At 41.1% G+C, this 18,908-nt stretch overlaps 1 protein-coding gene across 1 annotated transcript in view; it reads left to right on the top strand.

Annotated features, from left to right (window-relative positions):
- Nucleotides 1–18,908, top strand: part of LOC126108160 (activated Cdc42 kinase-like) — a 323,364-nt gene that overhangs the window by 157,922 nt on the left and 146,534 nt on the right. Inside the window, exons 12-13 of the mRNA XM_049913403.1 lie at nucleotides 6,012–6,148; nucleotides 12,297–12,432. Coding sequence (XP_049769360.1) covers nucleotides 6,012–6,148; nucleotides 12,297–12,432 — 273 coding nt within the window. The remainder of the gene's footprint in view (nucleotides 1–6,011; nucleotides 6,149–12,296; nucleotides 12,433–18,908) is intronic.

Below are 18,908 nucleotides of genomic sequence, written 5' to 3'. Positions count from 1 at the left end.
TGTGCGTCGAGGGGGATGAAATGATGATGATTAGGACAACATGACACCCAGTCACTGAGCAGAGAAAATCTCCGACTCAGCCGGGTATCGAACCCGGGCCCTTAGGATTGACAGTCTGTCACGCTGACTACTCAGCTACCGGGGACGGACAGTCCAGTTACTGCTAGTCTCCAACTGATGTCGCGAGGTGACGTAGCACTTTGTAGGATGTCCATTATTGATTCTCGGATGACAGAATCATACGTGAAGGCATTACTGTGTCCTCAGTGCACAGTAAGGCAATACTTCCTCGGGGTGGTCACGTGTGGTCGACCGGTACCTCGACAATGGTATGCCTTCCCTCGCGTTCCCATTCGGCCCAGCTTTGGGCCACTGTCACATTTGAATTCTCCACAAATCCGGATGTTGCACAATTCGATGAGCTGGTGGAATAGAGGCCCACAATGAGGGACCTTTCAAACTCTGTCGTGTACTGATAACGCCATGTCATAAAAGTACGCAGCATCTGCACATCCTTGACAGTGATCACTCAGCATTTCAGGTAGTTCACACCCTTAAACACCCTACCAGACCTGCTGACAACACTAGTGTACTCTGGTGTTTTGTGCTAGTGCGTGAAGTTACATTGACATCTGCCAATGTCTTTTGGTTACTTCATTTTTTTGCCAGACAGCGTATACAGATTGAATTGCATAAAACTTGTACTGCAAATATTGCAGAAATGGAAAGTCCTATTGATGTGCAGTCTTCACAGAATGGATTCGTGCTCAGAGTCTCATATAATTAGCCAATAATTGTAATAATACTTAGAAAATGTATATTTTGTGGAAACATACCCTTTTTTGATGGAACAGTGCCTAATGACATTGACAGACTGAGATGATGACGAGGTCCCATACTCCGAGGAGTATAGGGGATGATGCGAGAGACCTGCACCGCCGTATTAGACGAGGTCCTAGCAGAGTTGGTTTGCCATTGCCTTCCTCTGACCGTAATGAGGATGAACGATGATGTTGAAGAAGTCGACACCACAACACCCAGTCATCCCGAGGCAGGGAACATCCCTGACCATGCAGGGAATCGAACCCGGGACCCCGTGCGCAGGAAGCGAGAACGCTACTACGAGACCACGAGCTGCGGACTGACAGACTAAAAGTAGGGTAAATTAGAACGACAGTGGTACTTGTTGCAGGATTCTAATGTGAACCATTTACGAGATACTGTATTTTGAAATGTTCTCACACTGAGTCTTGTACAATATCTGTGGTAGCCCACACTAAAGAACAACTTAAGTGAACATGCTAGTTGTGTGGGTTCTGACCAGTAACAAGACAGCTGACTGTGAGAGGTTGTGTTCAGAATGACCACCACCAGCAGCAATACACGTTTCCAGTCTGATGTGGAACGATTACTGCACAGGTGCTAGCATTTCAGTGGAGAAGTCCAGGCTGCTGTAGTACATCATTGTGTATCATCGGGTGTAGTCGGTATGCCCTTGTACACAGTATCTTTCAGCTTTCCCCACAGAAAAAGGTCTACAGGCGTCAAATCTGAGGAACAGGCCAGCCGAGGTACAGGTCGTCTGCATCCGATCGAATGATTCGGAAACAATTTGTGGAGACGTGCTGTAGTACTTTGTGCACTGTCGACTGGACAGCCGTGATGTCGGTACCACAGGTTGCTCTTATTCTGTAGGTTGTGGAAGATGGTGTCTGTTAGGAGGCTGCGATAACTGTGCGGGTTCAGTGTTCTATCTGTGGAAAACGGGGCTATGAGGTGACAGTTCACTATTCTGCACCACATGTTTACACTCCGAGGATGCTGACATACCACCTGACAAAGCCAATGGGGATTGTCAACAGATGAATAGTGTACGCTTCATAGGTTTCCTGGCCACAATTGGTAAACGTTCCTTCATCACTAAATAAGATACGAGGGACATTTGAAAAGTCCATGCAAAGATAAAAACTACTTATGTGTTTGGGGTAAACCTTTTTTATTTTTCGACATAGTCTCCTTTTAGACTTATACACATCGTCCAATAATGATCTAATTTGTTGATCCCTTCCGAATCATAGGAATTGTCCAAGTCTGCATTTGAATAAAATCTTTGTCCCGCCAGCCATTTCTTCAAATTGGGGAACAAATAGCAGTCTGAGGGAGCCAAGTCTGGAAAATAGGGGGGGGGATGTGAAATGAATTGGAATCCTATTTCCATTAATTTTGTGACCACAACTGCTGAGGTGTGTGCTGGTGCATTGTCGTGATGGAAAAGGACTTTTTTGCCGTCCAATTGCCAGCATTTTTCTTGCAGCTCGGTTTTCAAACGGTCCAATAATGGTGAATAATATGCACCTAGTTTTACCCTTTTCCAGATAGTCTATGAGGATTATCCCTGGAGAATCCCAAAAGACAGACGCCATAACCTTTCCGGCCGAAGGCATGGTCTTTGCCTTTTTTGGTGCAGATTCTCCCTTGGTAACCCATTGCTTAGATTGTTATTTGGTCTCAGGAGTATAGTAATGTATCCACGTTTCATACACTGTGACAAAATGACGCTTAAAGTCCTGTGAATTCTTCCCGAACAGCTGCAAACCATCCTTGCAACACTTTACACGATTCCGTTTTTGGTCAAGCGTGAGCAATCGCGGAACCCATCTTGTGGATAGCTTTCTCACGTCCAAATGTTTATGTGAAATATTATGTATCCATTCATTTGAGATGCCCACAGCACTAGCAATCTCATGCACCTTAACCCTTCTGTCATCCATCACCACATCACGTATTTTATCAATGATTTCTGGAGTCGTAACCTCCACAGGGTGTCTGCAACGTTCAGCATCACTTGTGCCCATATGGCCACTCCGAAAATTTTGAAACGACCGTAATGTTTTTCAAGCTTCTCGTTAGTCTCCCGAGACATTTTACCTTTCATAAAGTAATGTTTAATCACCCAGGAAATTCTTTTTTGTCCATTTTTTGACAATCACTCGACTTCCTTGACTCGCACGAACGCCAAACACAAAGAAATAGACCAATAGGGCTGAAACTTGGTGTGGGTTCTTTCCAAAGATGCTGCTAACTAAACATGACCTCGCTATGCACCAGTGGTGCCATCTCTCGGACTTTCCACGGACTTTTGAAATGCCCCTGGTACGTGATACATTGGGGAGATGGAGAGAGATTTGATAGGGTAGGAACGTATGTCAATGGAGAACGCGTAGGACACGTGCCCGACTCGTGCCACTTCCTCGTGCGATTCCACTGGAGCTCATGTGAGGATCAATATTGACAGCAGCAAGAACGTAAATTTCCTCTTCTTCCATGCTCACCTGTTTCTATCTGTCACTACCACTTTCACATAACTTGGTGAGGAGGTTGATAAATATTTGCACATTTGGTTGCTGTGTATTTGGATATCTCGCTGCATACATCGTACAAGAACGAACTGCATTCTTCCTACACTCTCCGTACACCGTGAGCTACTTGACTTTTTCTGCATCGGTGAATCCTGTTGTCCACTTACCTGTAGTACTCTGACTGACTATCAGGTCGCAGTGCACTCGACGAACACACAAGCGCACTACAGCAAATATAACGGTGTCGTACCTAGTCACTATGCAAGCTGAATAGCACAAACAAGTGATGGTGTGGAAACTTTTCAAAATACGATATCTCGAAACTGACTCGCACTAGAATTCTGCAACAAACACAGTGGCATTCTAATATACCTTAATTTTAATCTGTTATTGTCAACAGGTGTTGTTCCACTTAAAAAAGTGTATGTTTGCACTAAAAGTACACTTTGTAAGTATTATTGCAATCTGTTTGTTGGCTAACAATACAAGCCACTTAAAACCAATCCATTCTGTGAAAACTGCATGTAAGTAGAACTTTACATTTCCACAATCTTTCCAGTGCAAGTTGTAGGTGGTTCACCTTGGATCCTGGAATATGTAACGAGTCCAATGTGATTCGCCCTTTTACTTCCACCGCTGTAAGTATCTACATCTTTTGAGGTCTTTGCTTTTTAAACTGACATATAATCACAGTTTAATGGAATAGATCTTCAGTTTTATTAATGAGGCTGTTGATAATGCACACAAAGTTGTTAATGGAATAGATCTTCAGTTTTATTAATGAGGCTGTTGATAATGCACACAAAGTTGAAAATGTGTTTAATACATGATAAGTAAGTATAACCTCCAATAAAAGCTGTTGAAGATGTATTATGTACAAGGTATGGTCATAAAGTTTTAGCTTTCACCTTGAGAAACTAAAGTTATGTAATTAATCTTTTATTTCTACCACAGTAAAAGTCACGTAGTGATGTTGTGTCAGATTGTAATGAAAAATAGCCGGGAGCACCAGTGTTACACAAATAAAATACTGCACAATTAAAACATAGAACATGTTGTATTGATGTCCAAACACACAGTGTGTTTGTGACATGCACCATGCCACATTTTTTTACGAGGCGTGTTTTTAAGTAAGTACCATTTTGAATTTAAAAAAGACGTGCTGAGATATCTCAATAATTTTATTTTTACATGAAAGCCTGTACCTTAATCTACACACTGACACCATTACAGTCTGATTCTTCCTTGTTTACATTGTGTACTGAGTGTTTAAGATGCCTCCGATAATCGTGAGTCCTGCCGAATGTGAAGTACAGGCTGTTATAAGATTTCTTAGTGCTAGAGGCCTAAAAGCGAACGATATTCGTCGTGAGATCTGTGCAGTTTATGGAGAAAACATTATGAGTGATGGAGTGGTAAGAAAGTGGGTGAAAGCATTTAAAGATGGCCACACAAATGTGCACGATGAACAACGGAGTGGGCGTCCTTCGGTCGTTAATGAAAGTTTGGTGCAGGAAGTGGACAATAAGGTGAGAGAAAACAGACGCTTTACGATTTCCTCTATGGGGGATGACGTTCCTAATGTTTCTTGTGATGTTTTGTGCAGCATTGTGACCGAGCACTTGAATTACTGAAAACTGTGCGCACGTCAGGTACCGAAAATGTTGACGGATGTGCACAAAACCAAACGTTTAGACATTGCACTGACTTTCCTTGAGTGCTACCACAACGACAGTGATGATTTCTTAAGCCAGATTGTTATGGGCGATGGAACGTGGGTGGCCTACGTCGCACCAGAATCAAAGCAACAGTCCATGGAAGTTGAGCAAGGGCATCGTTTTGCTGCAAGACAATGCCCGTCCGCATGTGGCGAATCAGACCAAAGATCTCATCACATCTTTTTGACGGGAAACTCTAGATCATCCTCCGCACAGCCCCAATCTTGCACCCAGTGACTACAATCTGTTCCTGCATGTGAAGAAACACCTGGGCAGTCAGTGTCTTGAAGACGATGATGAAGTCAAAACAGTGGTGATGCAGTGGTTAACAAGTCAGGTGGCAGACTTCTGTGAGGAGGGTATTCAAAAACTGGTACAAAGTTATGACAAGTGCCTCAATATTGACGGAAATTATGTAGAAAAGTAGATTAAGGTACAGGCTTTCATGTAAAAATAAAATTATTGAGGTATCTTAGCACGTCTTTTTTAAAATTTCAAAACGGTACTTTCTTAAAAAGCACGCCTTGTATTACAACTTGACAGAGTGTATACTGGGACATCAGCACAACATGTTGCGTGTTTTAATTGTGTGGTATTTTTTTGTTGAGATGCTCGTGTCCCCTGCCACTTTTTATTACATTTCAACACAACATGACTGTGTCAATTTTAGTGTTGTAAAAAACACGTAGATTTAGTAATTTTAGAAGATCTGATGATCTGTCAAAACTGGTAGCAGTAATAAAAAGACTTAATAGCTATCTCGACAAACTGAAGTCTTCAAGAATAATATAAAATATCCAAACATATAGCTTTCGTGTTCGTTATTTGACGACGGAGTGTGTGACTGTGTAAAGTGAACGACGTAAGCTTTAATCTGTTCTTGTGCCTCACTGCTTGTCCTTCATAACAGTGTTGCATACTCTGCTGCCTCCAGACGGGAAGAACCCATACTCGTCCCGCCGGAGGCTGCGCCCGGAGATGATATCGCGGCCACAAGGCGACCTGAAGCACACCGGCCACGTGGGGCTGGACGGCTCCTACTTCGGGGACATGTCCTTCCTCGGTGGCAAGGTTAGTAAGGCAGCGCGCACCGGGGTGACCCAGTGCGAGCCACCAAATAGGCCTGTACCACTAATGTCACGTGGAATAACATAACATGGCTTATACGCATATATTATGACATTTTTGGAAACTGAAAATCAGGTTCTGCTGACTGAGGGCTAGTGAAACTTGTCCGAGTCTGTTCATCTGCCAGATCCACAACTGAAAGCTGTGCTCCTTGACTTCTTGAAGACATTCATGTCTGTTTAACAGTATCCCAAAGTAGACAAAATATGAGCTAACCAAGTATTTAACTAGATTTGTGATTGGCTTCAGGAGTTATTTGTCAATAGATTCTACATATCATCTCAACTTGATGAAATCCGCAGATGTAAAGATAATTTTGGTATTTATAGCATGTAGATAAATTAAGTAAAGGCAACACTGTGTTTCTAGCATTTGTAGACTTAGAGAAAGCTTTTGACAATGTTGACTGAAATACTCTTTCTCAAATTCTGAAGGTGACAGGGGAAAAATAAAGGGAGTGAAAGGCTATTTACAATTTGTATAGAAATGAGATGGCAATTATTATAGTCAAGGGATATGAAAGGAAAGCAGAGATTGGGAAAGGAGTGAGACATGTTTGTAGCCTATCTCCGATTTTATTCAATCTGTATACTGAGCAAGCAGTAAGGGAAACAAAAGAAAAATTCAAAGTAGGACTTAAAATCCATTGAGAAGAAATAAAAACTTTGAGGTTTGCTGACGACATTGTAATTCTGTCAGAGACAGCAAAGGACTTGGAAGAGCTGTTGGAATGGAATGGATAGTGTCTTGAAAGGAGGATACAAGATGAACATCAACAAAAGCAAGACGAGGATAATGGAATGTAGTCGAATTAAGTCGGGTGATGCTAAGGGAATTAGATTAGGAAATGAGACACTTAAACTAGTAAAGGAGTTTTGCTATTTTGGGAGCAAAATAACTGATGATGGTCGAAGTAGAGAAGATATAAAATGTAGACTGGCAATGGCAAGGAAAGCATTTCTGAAGAAGGGGAATTTGTTAACATCGAATATAGATTTAAGTGTCAGGAAGTCGTTTCTGAAACTATTTATATGGAGTGTAGCCATGTATGAAAGTGAAATGTGGATGATAAATAGCTTAGACAAGAAGAGAATAGAAGCTTTCGAAATGTGGTGCTACAGAAGAATGCTGAAGATTAGATGGGTAGATCACATAGCTAATGAGGAGGTATTGAATAGAATTGGGGAGAAGAGGAGTTTGTGGCACAACTTGACTAGAAGAAGGGATCGGTTGGTAGGACATGTTCTGAGGCATCAAGGGATCACAAATTTAGCACTGGAGGGCAGTGTGGAGGGTAAAAATTGTATAGGGAGACCAAGAGATGAATACACTAAGCAGATTCAGAAGGATGTAGGTTGCAGTAGGCACTGGGAGATGAAGAGACTTGCACAGGATAGAGTAGCATGGAGAGCTACATCAAACCAGTCTCAGGACTGAAGACCACAACAACAACAACAACATGCATATATATTAAATCAGTGTTAATGAAAATGCATTCTTTTGTATTCATTTGCTTGTGTTGCAGTATTTTGACACCTGTATCATCTGCAGTAGCTCCACCCTGCAAGCTTTCAAACAGTAATGAAATGAAATGATGTGGTGGCCCTCAAATACGTACCCTCGGACTTAGAGTTGCAATATTAATAGTTTTGGCTAGTTTCGTGGTCTAGGGGCTGGGATACGTAGTTACTGCATTACAAGCCAAATACTGCTGAGTCTACAGTATACAATATGAATACACGCACGAATCGAATGATCAAAGGTTCCTATCAGTCAGCAATTGTGAATTAATGTAGAAATTTATAAGTGAAAGATTGCAACTAAACAAAATCTGCAGGTACTATTTTAACGACTTTACATGATGAGTATGATAGCAGAAGTATTTTGAGAATGCTGCATATTTCTGCAAAACACTTATTGGTGTTGATGGTAGATTCCTACAGCACATAATTAGTTATGAACAACAACGCAGCTCACAAGATATTCACTTTTAAACGCACACTACATCTTCTCTGTAGAAGCCACGGAAATCTCACAAGTGCACAAGTCGGCGCTCCGAAGTATTTCTATCTGCCACTACCACGCACAAACTGCTCCACTCTCTCCAAGTCTGTGCCGCAACCGAGCATCTGTCACGCCGTCAGATCCAGCACTTCCCGTGTCCTGTGCTGTACTGTCCAGAACTGCCCTCTGTCCCCTTTCGAAACGATCCTCCTCCCCCACTTCCATACAGTCTCACCATCAACGAGTGCTGTGATTGGCTGGAATGCTCCCTCCATGTCTCCAAGCCAGTGTACACTCACAAACATATTTAAATGCATAAAAAATACTGGAATTACATTTAAATAACTTGAAATTAAATAAATATTCCTATGGCTGGGCCATAAACACGCTCTAACACACGTTATTAAATACATAACAAATTAAATAGATATATATATCAAAGGAATAGCAAGCAAAAGTAGGCCAGTAGCCTAACATTTGTGTGCTTTCTAAAAAACAATAAATAATTGACCAATTTCTTCATGAATAGCGTATATCGAATATAAACAATGACATAGATGAATAAATATATTTATAAGCAAGCTGCTACCATTTTTTCGTGTAACTCTGGAGTACTTCTGGCCTGACGCGATCTATAGTAATCGGACACTTCGACCTCCAATAACTTGTGTACTATTCAAGTTACATGCGTGTAATTTATACCAATTTAGGTTTGCCCTAAAATCTTTCTTTAGACATGTAGATTGACGACATTGGATGAACCGTTTAGATTTTGGAAATTCGTTGCTGGGTGTTACTTGTATAATTTACTGTCAGATACTAAACTTTAAACTAATAAAGATATTGAAAATCTGTTTACACTATCGGAATTGTCATGCAAATAAGGGTAATGTACATGTTTCTTTTTGAGGTATTATGATTCATCTGGCTACTGTTAATTTCTATACGAACTGTGAAATGTCTGCCATTGAGGTTTCACAAAGTCTGCCATCTTTGGCACTGCCAGCGTGTCTCCTTCATCGACACAACGCCACCAGGGAATTCCCAGCCACGCGGCTGGACCGGCCATTGTGCGGCATCACGCGGTTGCTAAGCTGACATTCAGCACCACGTGGCTGCTGCCGGGCCAGGGCTTTGATGAGTGTCCTGTGCGGCCGGTCCCAACTCTGGACGTATAATATTTCCAGGGCGCCACAACTCCCCGTCACCTCACAGCCCTTATCTGCTTTTCCAAATTAATTACTGCTCGATACGTCAGAGTCCCTCCCCGTGAACCGTGGACCTTGCCGTTGGTGGGGAGGCTTGCGTGCCTCGACGATAGAGATAGCCGTACCGTAGGTGCAACCACAACGGAGGGGTATCTGTTGAGAGGCCAGACAAACGTGTGGTTGCTGAAGAGGGGCAGCAGCCTTTTCAGTAGTTGCAGGGGCAACAGTCTCAATGATTGACTGATCTGGCCCTGTAACACTAACCAAAACGGCCTTGCTGTGCTGGTACTGCGAACGGCTGAAAGCGAGGGGAAACTACGGCCGTAATTTTTCCCGAGGGCATGCCGCTATACTGTGCGTGGAGAGCTGCATCAAACCAGTCTCAGGACTGAAGACCACAACAACGACGTCAGAGTCATTTTCTAGTCATGTTAGGCCATACGTTTCTTTTCTCTGCAGTTCAATTCAGTACATTTTTGTCAGTTATGTGATCTAACCAGGTACTCTCAAATGCTGTTGTGTAGTACCAGAGTTAGGTATTTCTGTACTGTTCAGACTGCAGTATGCATTTGTGATATAGGCTATGCCATTAGAATATGCTACCAGGTATTAATGGGAAATACAGATTACTTTAACTAGGTGCATTTATTAATTTAGCACTGCGCAATTTGGAAGATTATACCTCAGTCACAAAATGAGCTCACATCACTTAATAATGCGTAGCTGTATTGCTTGTACGACCCTATGGTGATGTCTGGTAGCAGAATACAAAAAACAAAATACTATTTACAACAAAGCTCAAAACTTTATGTGGATATTTTGGTTGCATAGTTCAACAGTGAGAGAGTGAGCTCTGCCATAATCAAATTGTGCTTGCTCTCTCTCTCTCTCTCTCTCTCTCTCTCTCTCTCTCTCTCTCTCTCTCTCTCTCTCACCCCCCCCCCTCCTCCTCCCCCCTTCTCTAACCCCCCCCTCCCGTGTGTGTGTGTGTGTGTGTGTGTGTGTGTGTGTGTGTGTGTGTGTGTGTGTGTGTGTGTGTGTGTGTGTCTGCACACATGGCCGTATGTCCCAATTTCACTATTAAATTCTTATTATAAAAGTAATAATAATCAAAAATGTTATCTAAAGACTGTTGGCAGCATTATTATTTTGTATATTGTTTGCCCTTGTTAGCTCGTAATAATGCTGACTATACATAGCTCAGTTTTATGCAGACACAACTGGAAAGACAGCTGTTAAAAAAAGTCATAGAAAGATTTTTGCGTTTATTTTACTGTTCATCTACTCAATGAAAACATTTAAATATCTTTGAGCTTTGTTCTAAAGTAATTTCATGTCTTCCGCTGTCAGACAGTGCCACAAGTTAGTTGAGAGCAGTACGTACAGTTCATCTGTGCCTTATTAACTGCCATAAATTCTCCTGTTGATGGAAGTGTAGTCCTCTGAAGAGCATAGTGAAAAGTATAATTAATGTGACCAGTTAACAGTAATTTGTACTTTCAGTTGTTCCAAATGGTTGGTCCAGCCTGACCTAAAATGTCTGCATTTAAAGTGCAAGGATAAATTAAATACAAATGGGATTTTATTTTTAAAAAGTGTTTATTGAAAAACAAAAGCATATATAATTTATTTTTCTACAGATCTTCCTCCTTTAAAAATACATTTTCCCAGTAAGAAGAAAGTTTTGTTATCCCAAGATCGTACAGTGAAACTAGTTGCATCATGAACCGAGTGCGCATAAATCCTTCCTCACCCTTGTCATCTTCAGATGGTTGCCCTTTACAGCATCTTTAAATGGCCCAAACAAATGAAAATTGCATGGCGATAGCTTCCAGACTGTCGAGAGAGGACAATCGACTTAAGTCCAGTGCTGCATTTCTTCAGGTTTTGAGATTGTTAAAGCTACAGTACGGGACCTGGTATTGTCGTGGAACAGGATGGATTCTCGAATTGGTTGGTTTGACATCGATATGCAGTTCTCTTCTCATTCAACAGTTCATAGTAATAAGCAGCGTCGATTATGCTAAATAACAGTGAGCAAAATGATCACCAATTGAAAGAACCTCACCATCTGACAGTCAAGTTTTGGCTTTCACCGAGGCAATCTGCCCTCTCCTCTGCAGTTTGATACTGGCTTGTTTCGGCTCAGGAGTATAGTGGCGGACTCACATTTTGTCACAGGTGGCAGTCCAACTCGAAAATGCCTCACCTTCTTTTACAAACCTCACTGTAAGCCTCTGACAGTACTCCAAACGTCTCAACACACGCTACATGGAACTAATATCATTGACAACTCCAGTAACTTATTCCGACACATTCTGCAATTTTTTGTACATTCACCTGTCAATCTCCTTCAGGAATGTCTCGAACTGTGTGAATATTTTCATCTGTATCACTGGGTCGAAGACGGTGATCGCGTTCCCAGTGTTCCACTCGTTCTCATCCTTACTCGATCTCTTTATGCCAGGCAAACACACTAGTCCTTGACAATGCTTTGTCCCTGAACTGTGCAGTCGATCTCAAAAAAATTTCTGTTGCTCGAACTCCTTCACGTGCAAGAAAATTTATAATTGTGTGTTGCGCGCTGGAAGGGAGCACCTGTTTCTCCAACATTGTGAGAGCTACTGATGAACTAATTGGAAGTGTGGAATGGGAATGGCCATAGTCAGCTCTGCCCAGTCTTAAATTTGCCCCCCCCCCCCCCCCCCCCCCCCTCCTCCTAAGTGTACTAGAAATGTGGGCCCAGTTCTACCAACTGTAAACGGTTCGGAACAAAAATCCTGTTTACATTTGATTTGTTCTTGTACATTGTGGGAGTTGGGTTTTTGGTGGAGCCAGAATGTGTGAAGATGTTAGCAGTGGCATTTCCTCTTTTGCAGCAATACCAGCACCTGCCACACCAGGTGGTGGCGCCCTACAAACCGCAGGAGGACTCGGAGCCCGCGGGTCGAGCCCCGGGGCAGGACCAGTCGGATCGCGCTCCGCTGCTCAAGCCGGTCCCCCAGAAGATGGCAGGTATGTTTGCCCAGAGCTTGGGCCAGTCGACACCTGATTTAATGAGTGCAGTGCCTTGTTAAACTGGTTGACCGACCGTTTTACATTTGTCGAGTTGTAATCTGTGTATGAATTTTTGCTTTTAGAATCAATATGTACTGTTAGATATGTGCTATCGTGCAAATTTTAAAGATGTTTAAAATTACGTATTAACATATTTACTCGAATCTAAGCCGCACTCAAATCTAAGCCGCACCTGAAATTCGAGACTCGAAATGCAAGGTGAGAGAAAAGTTTTATACCGCACCTCAAAATCGAAACAAAGTTGGTCCATTGTAACATGAGACACAATTTAGGTGAAATGGATGAAGATACAGCTACAGTAGTTTGGTTCAAGTCGTAATCTTAACAGTTAAGCTTTACCAAGTAGCCATTGCTATGTGTCAGGTGCTCCGTCCGTATTTATACGGGTACACTTCCTTTTTCACGTGCTTCATCTGCTTTGAATCGATTGGTTATTTTGCTTTGATCTGATAAGTGCCGTTCTCTTTGTTATAGGTGTTTACGGCACTCTAAGCTGAAAATGCATTATTGTACTGCATCATGCATTGTTTGTTGCATTCTGATAATGAATGTTTACGACCTGTCGCCGCTCGCAGCATGGTTTGCTTTTGTGCGCTCTACTGCCGCTTACAATAAAAAAAAGAGAGGAATTGTCTCATAAGCGAAACATTGGCAAGAGACTGCTATTTGTTGTTACTTACACTGCTGCTTTCTTTGATAATGATCAACAAGAACCAAATAATAGACTGCGTATGATAGATGATGTTCTGAACGAGAGTTTAGCGAAAATTTTTCTCCGTTTGAAAATGTTTGCAGACGCATCTTTAGTACATTACATTCTGTACAGAAATTAGTCATCTTAGATTTAAAAATCCAGTCAGTTGACGTGCTTCATTTCTGACTATCACTATTTGGCAAAAGAATAATACCAATATAAACATGACACGATATGTATATTCTTCCGCGTTTGCTGTTGTCTCACTCTAGTTTCGTAGTTTATTAGGCAGACAAGATTTAAATGAGATAGCAGCAAACACGAAAGAATACATGGCATAATGTTTACAATCTTCTATCTTTTCTTTTAATTTATTTACTGACGCATAGGTTTTGGCGCCAGTATTTTTGTGCCTGCATAGCGCTACATATATTCGATGGCAGAAGTTGGTTGTAGCGGCACCTACCAACATTTTCCAGAACTTCCGCTTACTTTGCACTTGATTCTAAGCTGCAGGCAGTTTTTTGGATTACAAAAACCAGAAAAAAGTGCGGCTTAGATTCGAATAAATACGTGTCTTGAAGTTTTCCAACTGAATAGAATATTTTGTCACGTTTTGGGTGTGTACCCACTACAGCAGTATTTCATTTTCCAATATTCCAGTTGTTAACCGTGTAGCCACAGTTACTGGAATACATGATAGGGGTCCCAGGGTGTGTGGGCAGGAGCAAGCCACAGTGAGTGAAGCTCAGCTGTGTTTGCCTGTGGTTATATCCCTCTTATAGCTGCGCCTCTGTCAAATCTGGCTGATAAGTGATTGGCTAAAGGAGGCTATTTTATTAGGTCTACAACTTTGCTTCCACCATTTTGCAATAGACAGCAGTAGTGGAAAGTAGTTCTGCAAGTCGTTCGGCATAAGTGTCATACGGTAAGCTTAGGCATTTGAAAACGTAACACCATCAAAATATCAGTCGATTTTCGATTGCACCATAAAGTTATTCTCGACAGAATACGTCAACTTACGAGCCCAATTCCCGTCATCTGTGGGAGGTTTTAATGAATATGAATATGAATATGAATATGAAGAAATCTGCAGCTGAGGCTCATAAAAAGCTGGGTAATATCTATGATGAGATGCCTGTTAGTGACAGAACTTCACAGAAAATGGCTTCCGTGCTTCAAGAATGGTGATTTTGACGTTGAGGCATTTGAGAACGTAACACCATCAAAATATCAGTCGATTTTCGATTGCACCATAAAGTTATTCTCGACAGAATACGTCAACTTACGAGCCCAATTCCCGTCATCTGTGGGAGGTTTTAATTTTATGCTTTGATATGAAGAAATCTGCAGCTGAGGCTCATAAAAAGCTGGGTAATATCTATGATGAGATGCCTGTTAGTGACAGAAATGGTTTCCGTGCTTCAAGAATGGTGATTTTGACGTTGAGGCATTTGAGAACGTAACACCATCAAAATATCAGTCGATTTTCGATTGCACCATAAAGTTATTCTCGACAGAATACGTCAACTTACGAGCCCAATTCCCGTCATCTGTGGGAGGTTTTAATTTTATGCTTTGATATGAAGAAATCTGCAGCTGAGGCTCATAAAAAGCTGGGTAATATCTATGATGAGATGCCTGTTAGTGACAGAAATGGTTTCCGTGCTTCAAGAATGGTGATTTTGACGTTGAGGCATTTGAGAACGTAACACCATCAAAATATCAGTCGATTTTCGATTGCACCATAAAGTTATTCTCGACAGAATACGTCAACTTACGAGCCCAATTCCCGTCATCTGTGGGAGGTTTTAATTTTATGCTTTGATATGAAGAAATCTGCAGCTGAGGCTCATAAAAAGCTGGGTAATATCTATGATGAGATGCCTGTTAGTGACAGAACTTCACAGAAAATGGATTCCGTGCTTCAAGAATGGTGATTTTTGACGTTGAAGCCCGGCACGGTTGTGAAAGAGAGAAAGCTTTCGATGCTACTGCAACTGACGGGAACAATCACAGGAGATCATTGTCGAAAGCGAGTGCAGAGCATTGAAAGACAAACAGCCACACTACAGTGGTAGACATGAGAAAAATGATTTTGCAGCATGACAGTGCACAACCCCATGTCGAAAATCCCGTCAAAATGTACTTGGAAACATTGCAATGGGAAGTTCTAACCCAGCCGCTGTATTCTCCAGATAGCCCTCCTTCTGACTACCGCCTATCCCTGTCTACGACACAGGACCTAGCTGACTGGCACATGCAGTCATATGAACAAGTGCAAAATTGGATCGATTCATGGCTTCCCCAGAAGATGCCCAGTTTATACACTGCATGATTCATATGCTGCCCTAAAGCTAGGAGAAAGCAATGGCCAACGATGGCTAATACTTTGAATTGTAAATTTTTTGCAAGTTTTTCACAATAAAGTCTTGAACTTCGAGTGAGAGAGAGGTCTCGGGGGAGGGGGGGCAGAAGCAAAGTTGTAAACCTAGTAAATGATATGGTCCACACCAGGTTTTCTCTCCACATACTTTAATTGCCCTTTGATATCTGTTATATTTATACAGGGTGTTACAAAAAGGTACGGCCAAACTTTCAGGAAACATTCCTCACACACAAATAAAGAAAAGATGTTATGTGGACATGTGTCCGGAAACGCTTAATTTCCATTTTAGAGCTCATTTTAGTTTCGTCCACCTACGCTCAATGGAGCACGTTATCATGGTTTCATACGGGATACTCTACCTGTGGTGCTAGAACGTGTGCCTTTACAAGTACGACACAACATGTGGTTCATGCACGACGGAGCTCCTGTACATTTCAGTCGAAGTGTTCGTACGCTTCTCGACAACAGATTCGGTGACCGACAGATTGGTAGAGGCGGACCAATTCCGTGGCCTCCACGTTCTCCTGACCTCAACCCTCTTGACTTTCATTTATGGGGGCATTTGAAAGCTCTCGTCTACGCAACCCCGGTACCAAATGTAGAGACTCTTCGTGCTCGTATTGTGGACAACTGTGATACAATACGCCATTCTCCAGGGCTGCATCAGGGATTCCATGCGACGGAGGGTGGATGCGTGTATCCTCGCTAACGGAGGACATTTTGAATATTTCCTGTAACAAAGTGTTTGAAGTCACGCTGGCACATTCTCTTGCTGTGTGTTTCCATTCCATGATTAATGTGATTTGAAGAGAAGTAATAAAATGAGCTCTAACATGGAAAGTAAGTGTTTCCGGGCACATGTCCACATAACATATTTTCTTTCTTTGTATATGAGGAATATTTCCTGAAACTCTTGCCGTACCTTTTTGTAACACCCTGTATATCATAAAGCCACATCAAAAATTGTCTGCCCAGAAATGTGCAGACATAGAAGCTTGCTTGTTAAGAATGTTGTGGCAGTTCTAAAACAGAATTCATACTAACGTCTTTTAGTTGAGTGTCTGACTTGGTGATTTACCTTTTCTCCCCAAGGATGTACAACAGTGCGGTTGTGGCTGCGGTGATTATTCTCTCCTCGTGTTAACTTTGTCTCCAAAAGTGTCCGTTTGAAAATGGAATTTCTCATTGAATCAGGAGAGGGAAATTGGGACATAGCTTAGTAATAGAATGGAAACTTGAGACTACTGCATATTATAGCTTTTATTTAAGACAGCACATTACATATGTCTTTATCACACCAGCTCAAAAGATCAACAGATAGCAAGAATGGTGAAAAAAGACAAATGAGGTATGTAAAATAATTGCTACTTTTGTTCTTCAATTTTCTGTCAGCATAGATATAATCATACATCTCTACAATATCTTTGCCATATGGAGACAGCACACATATTTATTTATATGTGTAGACCATTTAAAGACCTTACACAACTTACTTTTTATTTTCAGATTGTGTCTGATTTATTATACTCCGTGTGCAGATAATTGGCTGGCCACATACCACACTCTGTTAAAGTCCTGTAATGATCATTCTTCTAGTGCAGTAGCCTAACACTGAAGTGACCAAAAGTTTCCACATATCAAGTAAATTGTTAATACATTTGCTAATTACATTGTCCTTCAGATATAACAGTCATATTGATACAAGGAAAACAGTTTGTATGATTTGGAAGTAACGCAGGTCACTGTCACAGTTCGCAGAATGCATTGTTGGAGATAAATGCATTTCATAAAGTTAGGTACAAGCTCACAGTCGATCATTACAATCTCAGACTGGATTTTCAGATAAAACTTGTCACCTTCCTGCTACTTGTGATTTGTGCCAACTTGTCTGCAGTACATCAGGTCTTGCTTGTAATAGTTTTTACATTCACGATTAACTGAATAATGGATAGAGGTTCTTCTGAGTGTGAACTTATAGATACAACAATAATTGCTATTGAATTCTTCAGTCTTATTTGCCAAAATATGTTATACTGTTTCAGTAACAATTTTTTTTTTACGTAAAGTCGTAATTACTCTGAAACTAAATGAGGGCCAACATATTTCCAACCTTAGCTGTGGGGATACTTCACTTATTTATATCTACTTTTGATCTACTTCATCTGAAGATTAGTAATTGGGTATATCTTTACATACGGAGATAATAGTATGAAAAGGATGTATTGCTAATCACCATATAGCAGAGATGTTGAGTTGCAGATAGGCACAACTAAAGACTGTCAAACAAGTAAGCTTTCAACCAAAAAGGCTGTCATTGCAATTGGACAACACACACACACACACACACGACCATAGTATCTGGCAATCATAAGGAAGTTTGAAGTTACTGGTATCTGTTAATAGCACAGCTTTTAGGTACATTAATTTCACAGACAGATTCTAATTAACCAGATGAATGTGAAGGATGATAATGTCGAGTTCTGTAAGCTCTGGGTTAATGAGATATTTGGTATGGTACACTTCGTTATCTAAATAACACTATTGAAAATATTAGAAAAAAATAAATAGATAAAATAATAATAATAATAATAATAATAATAATAATAATAATAATAATAATGGTGGGGGGGGGGGGGGGGAGGAATCCACCTGCTGTGTCACATGTTGTTGTAGCAGTGAGTCCTGCCACTGCTCACCAGCCCGCTGTGTTGTAACCTCTCGTGCTGTCATTGCACTTTTGAATGAATGTTAGGTTATTTATTTGAGTGTGAATTTGTCTCAGTGATTGACAATTAAGTGTAGAGTCACACTACAGTCATCAGTGCCCTGAGAAGTCTGAGACTATGTTTTGAACTTTTTTCAGTAAAATGTAATTGTTTGCTGGGTAATCGTGAGTTGTACTAACCACTGCAGACGACAACAAAAGATAAGAACTAAATTTCATAGAATTCCTGATAAAAATAACACGAACAAAACACTTTTTCATTCTCAGTTGGTAATGCTTGTGTGTCCTCAATGTATTTTGCTAATTCAGATTACAAAATGGATTTGAAAAGTGAACTGGTGAATCTTCCTCTGAAATGTAAATTGAAGCCTGATGTGATTCTACAGCTGTACAGGGTGAGTCAGGAGAAAAGGTACATGCTTTGAGGGTTGATAGTATTAGTGATTCTGAGCAAGATATTTCGTATGAATGTATGAACTACTCCAAACAATGGAAAATCCAGGATGGAATGTAACAATACGAGAGAAGGAAAGTTGCTACTCACCATACAGCAGAGATGCCGAGTCGCGATAGGCACAATAAAAAGATTCACACAATCATAGCTT

The sequence above is a fragment of the Schistocerca cancellata genome, chromosome 11 (assembly GCF_023864275.1).
Source record: "Schistocerca cancellata isolate TAMUIC-IGC-003103 chromosome 11, iqSchCanc2.1, whole genome shotgun sequence".
NCBI classification, from domain to species: Eukaryota; Metazoa; Arthropoda; class Insecta; order Orthoptera; family Acrididae; genus Schistocerca; species Schistocerca cancellata.
Note: the sequence above shows the minus strand (reverse complement) of the source record. Positions and strands in the feature narration are given on the sequence as shown.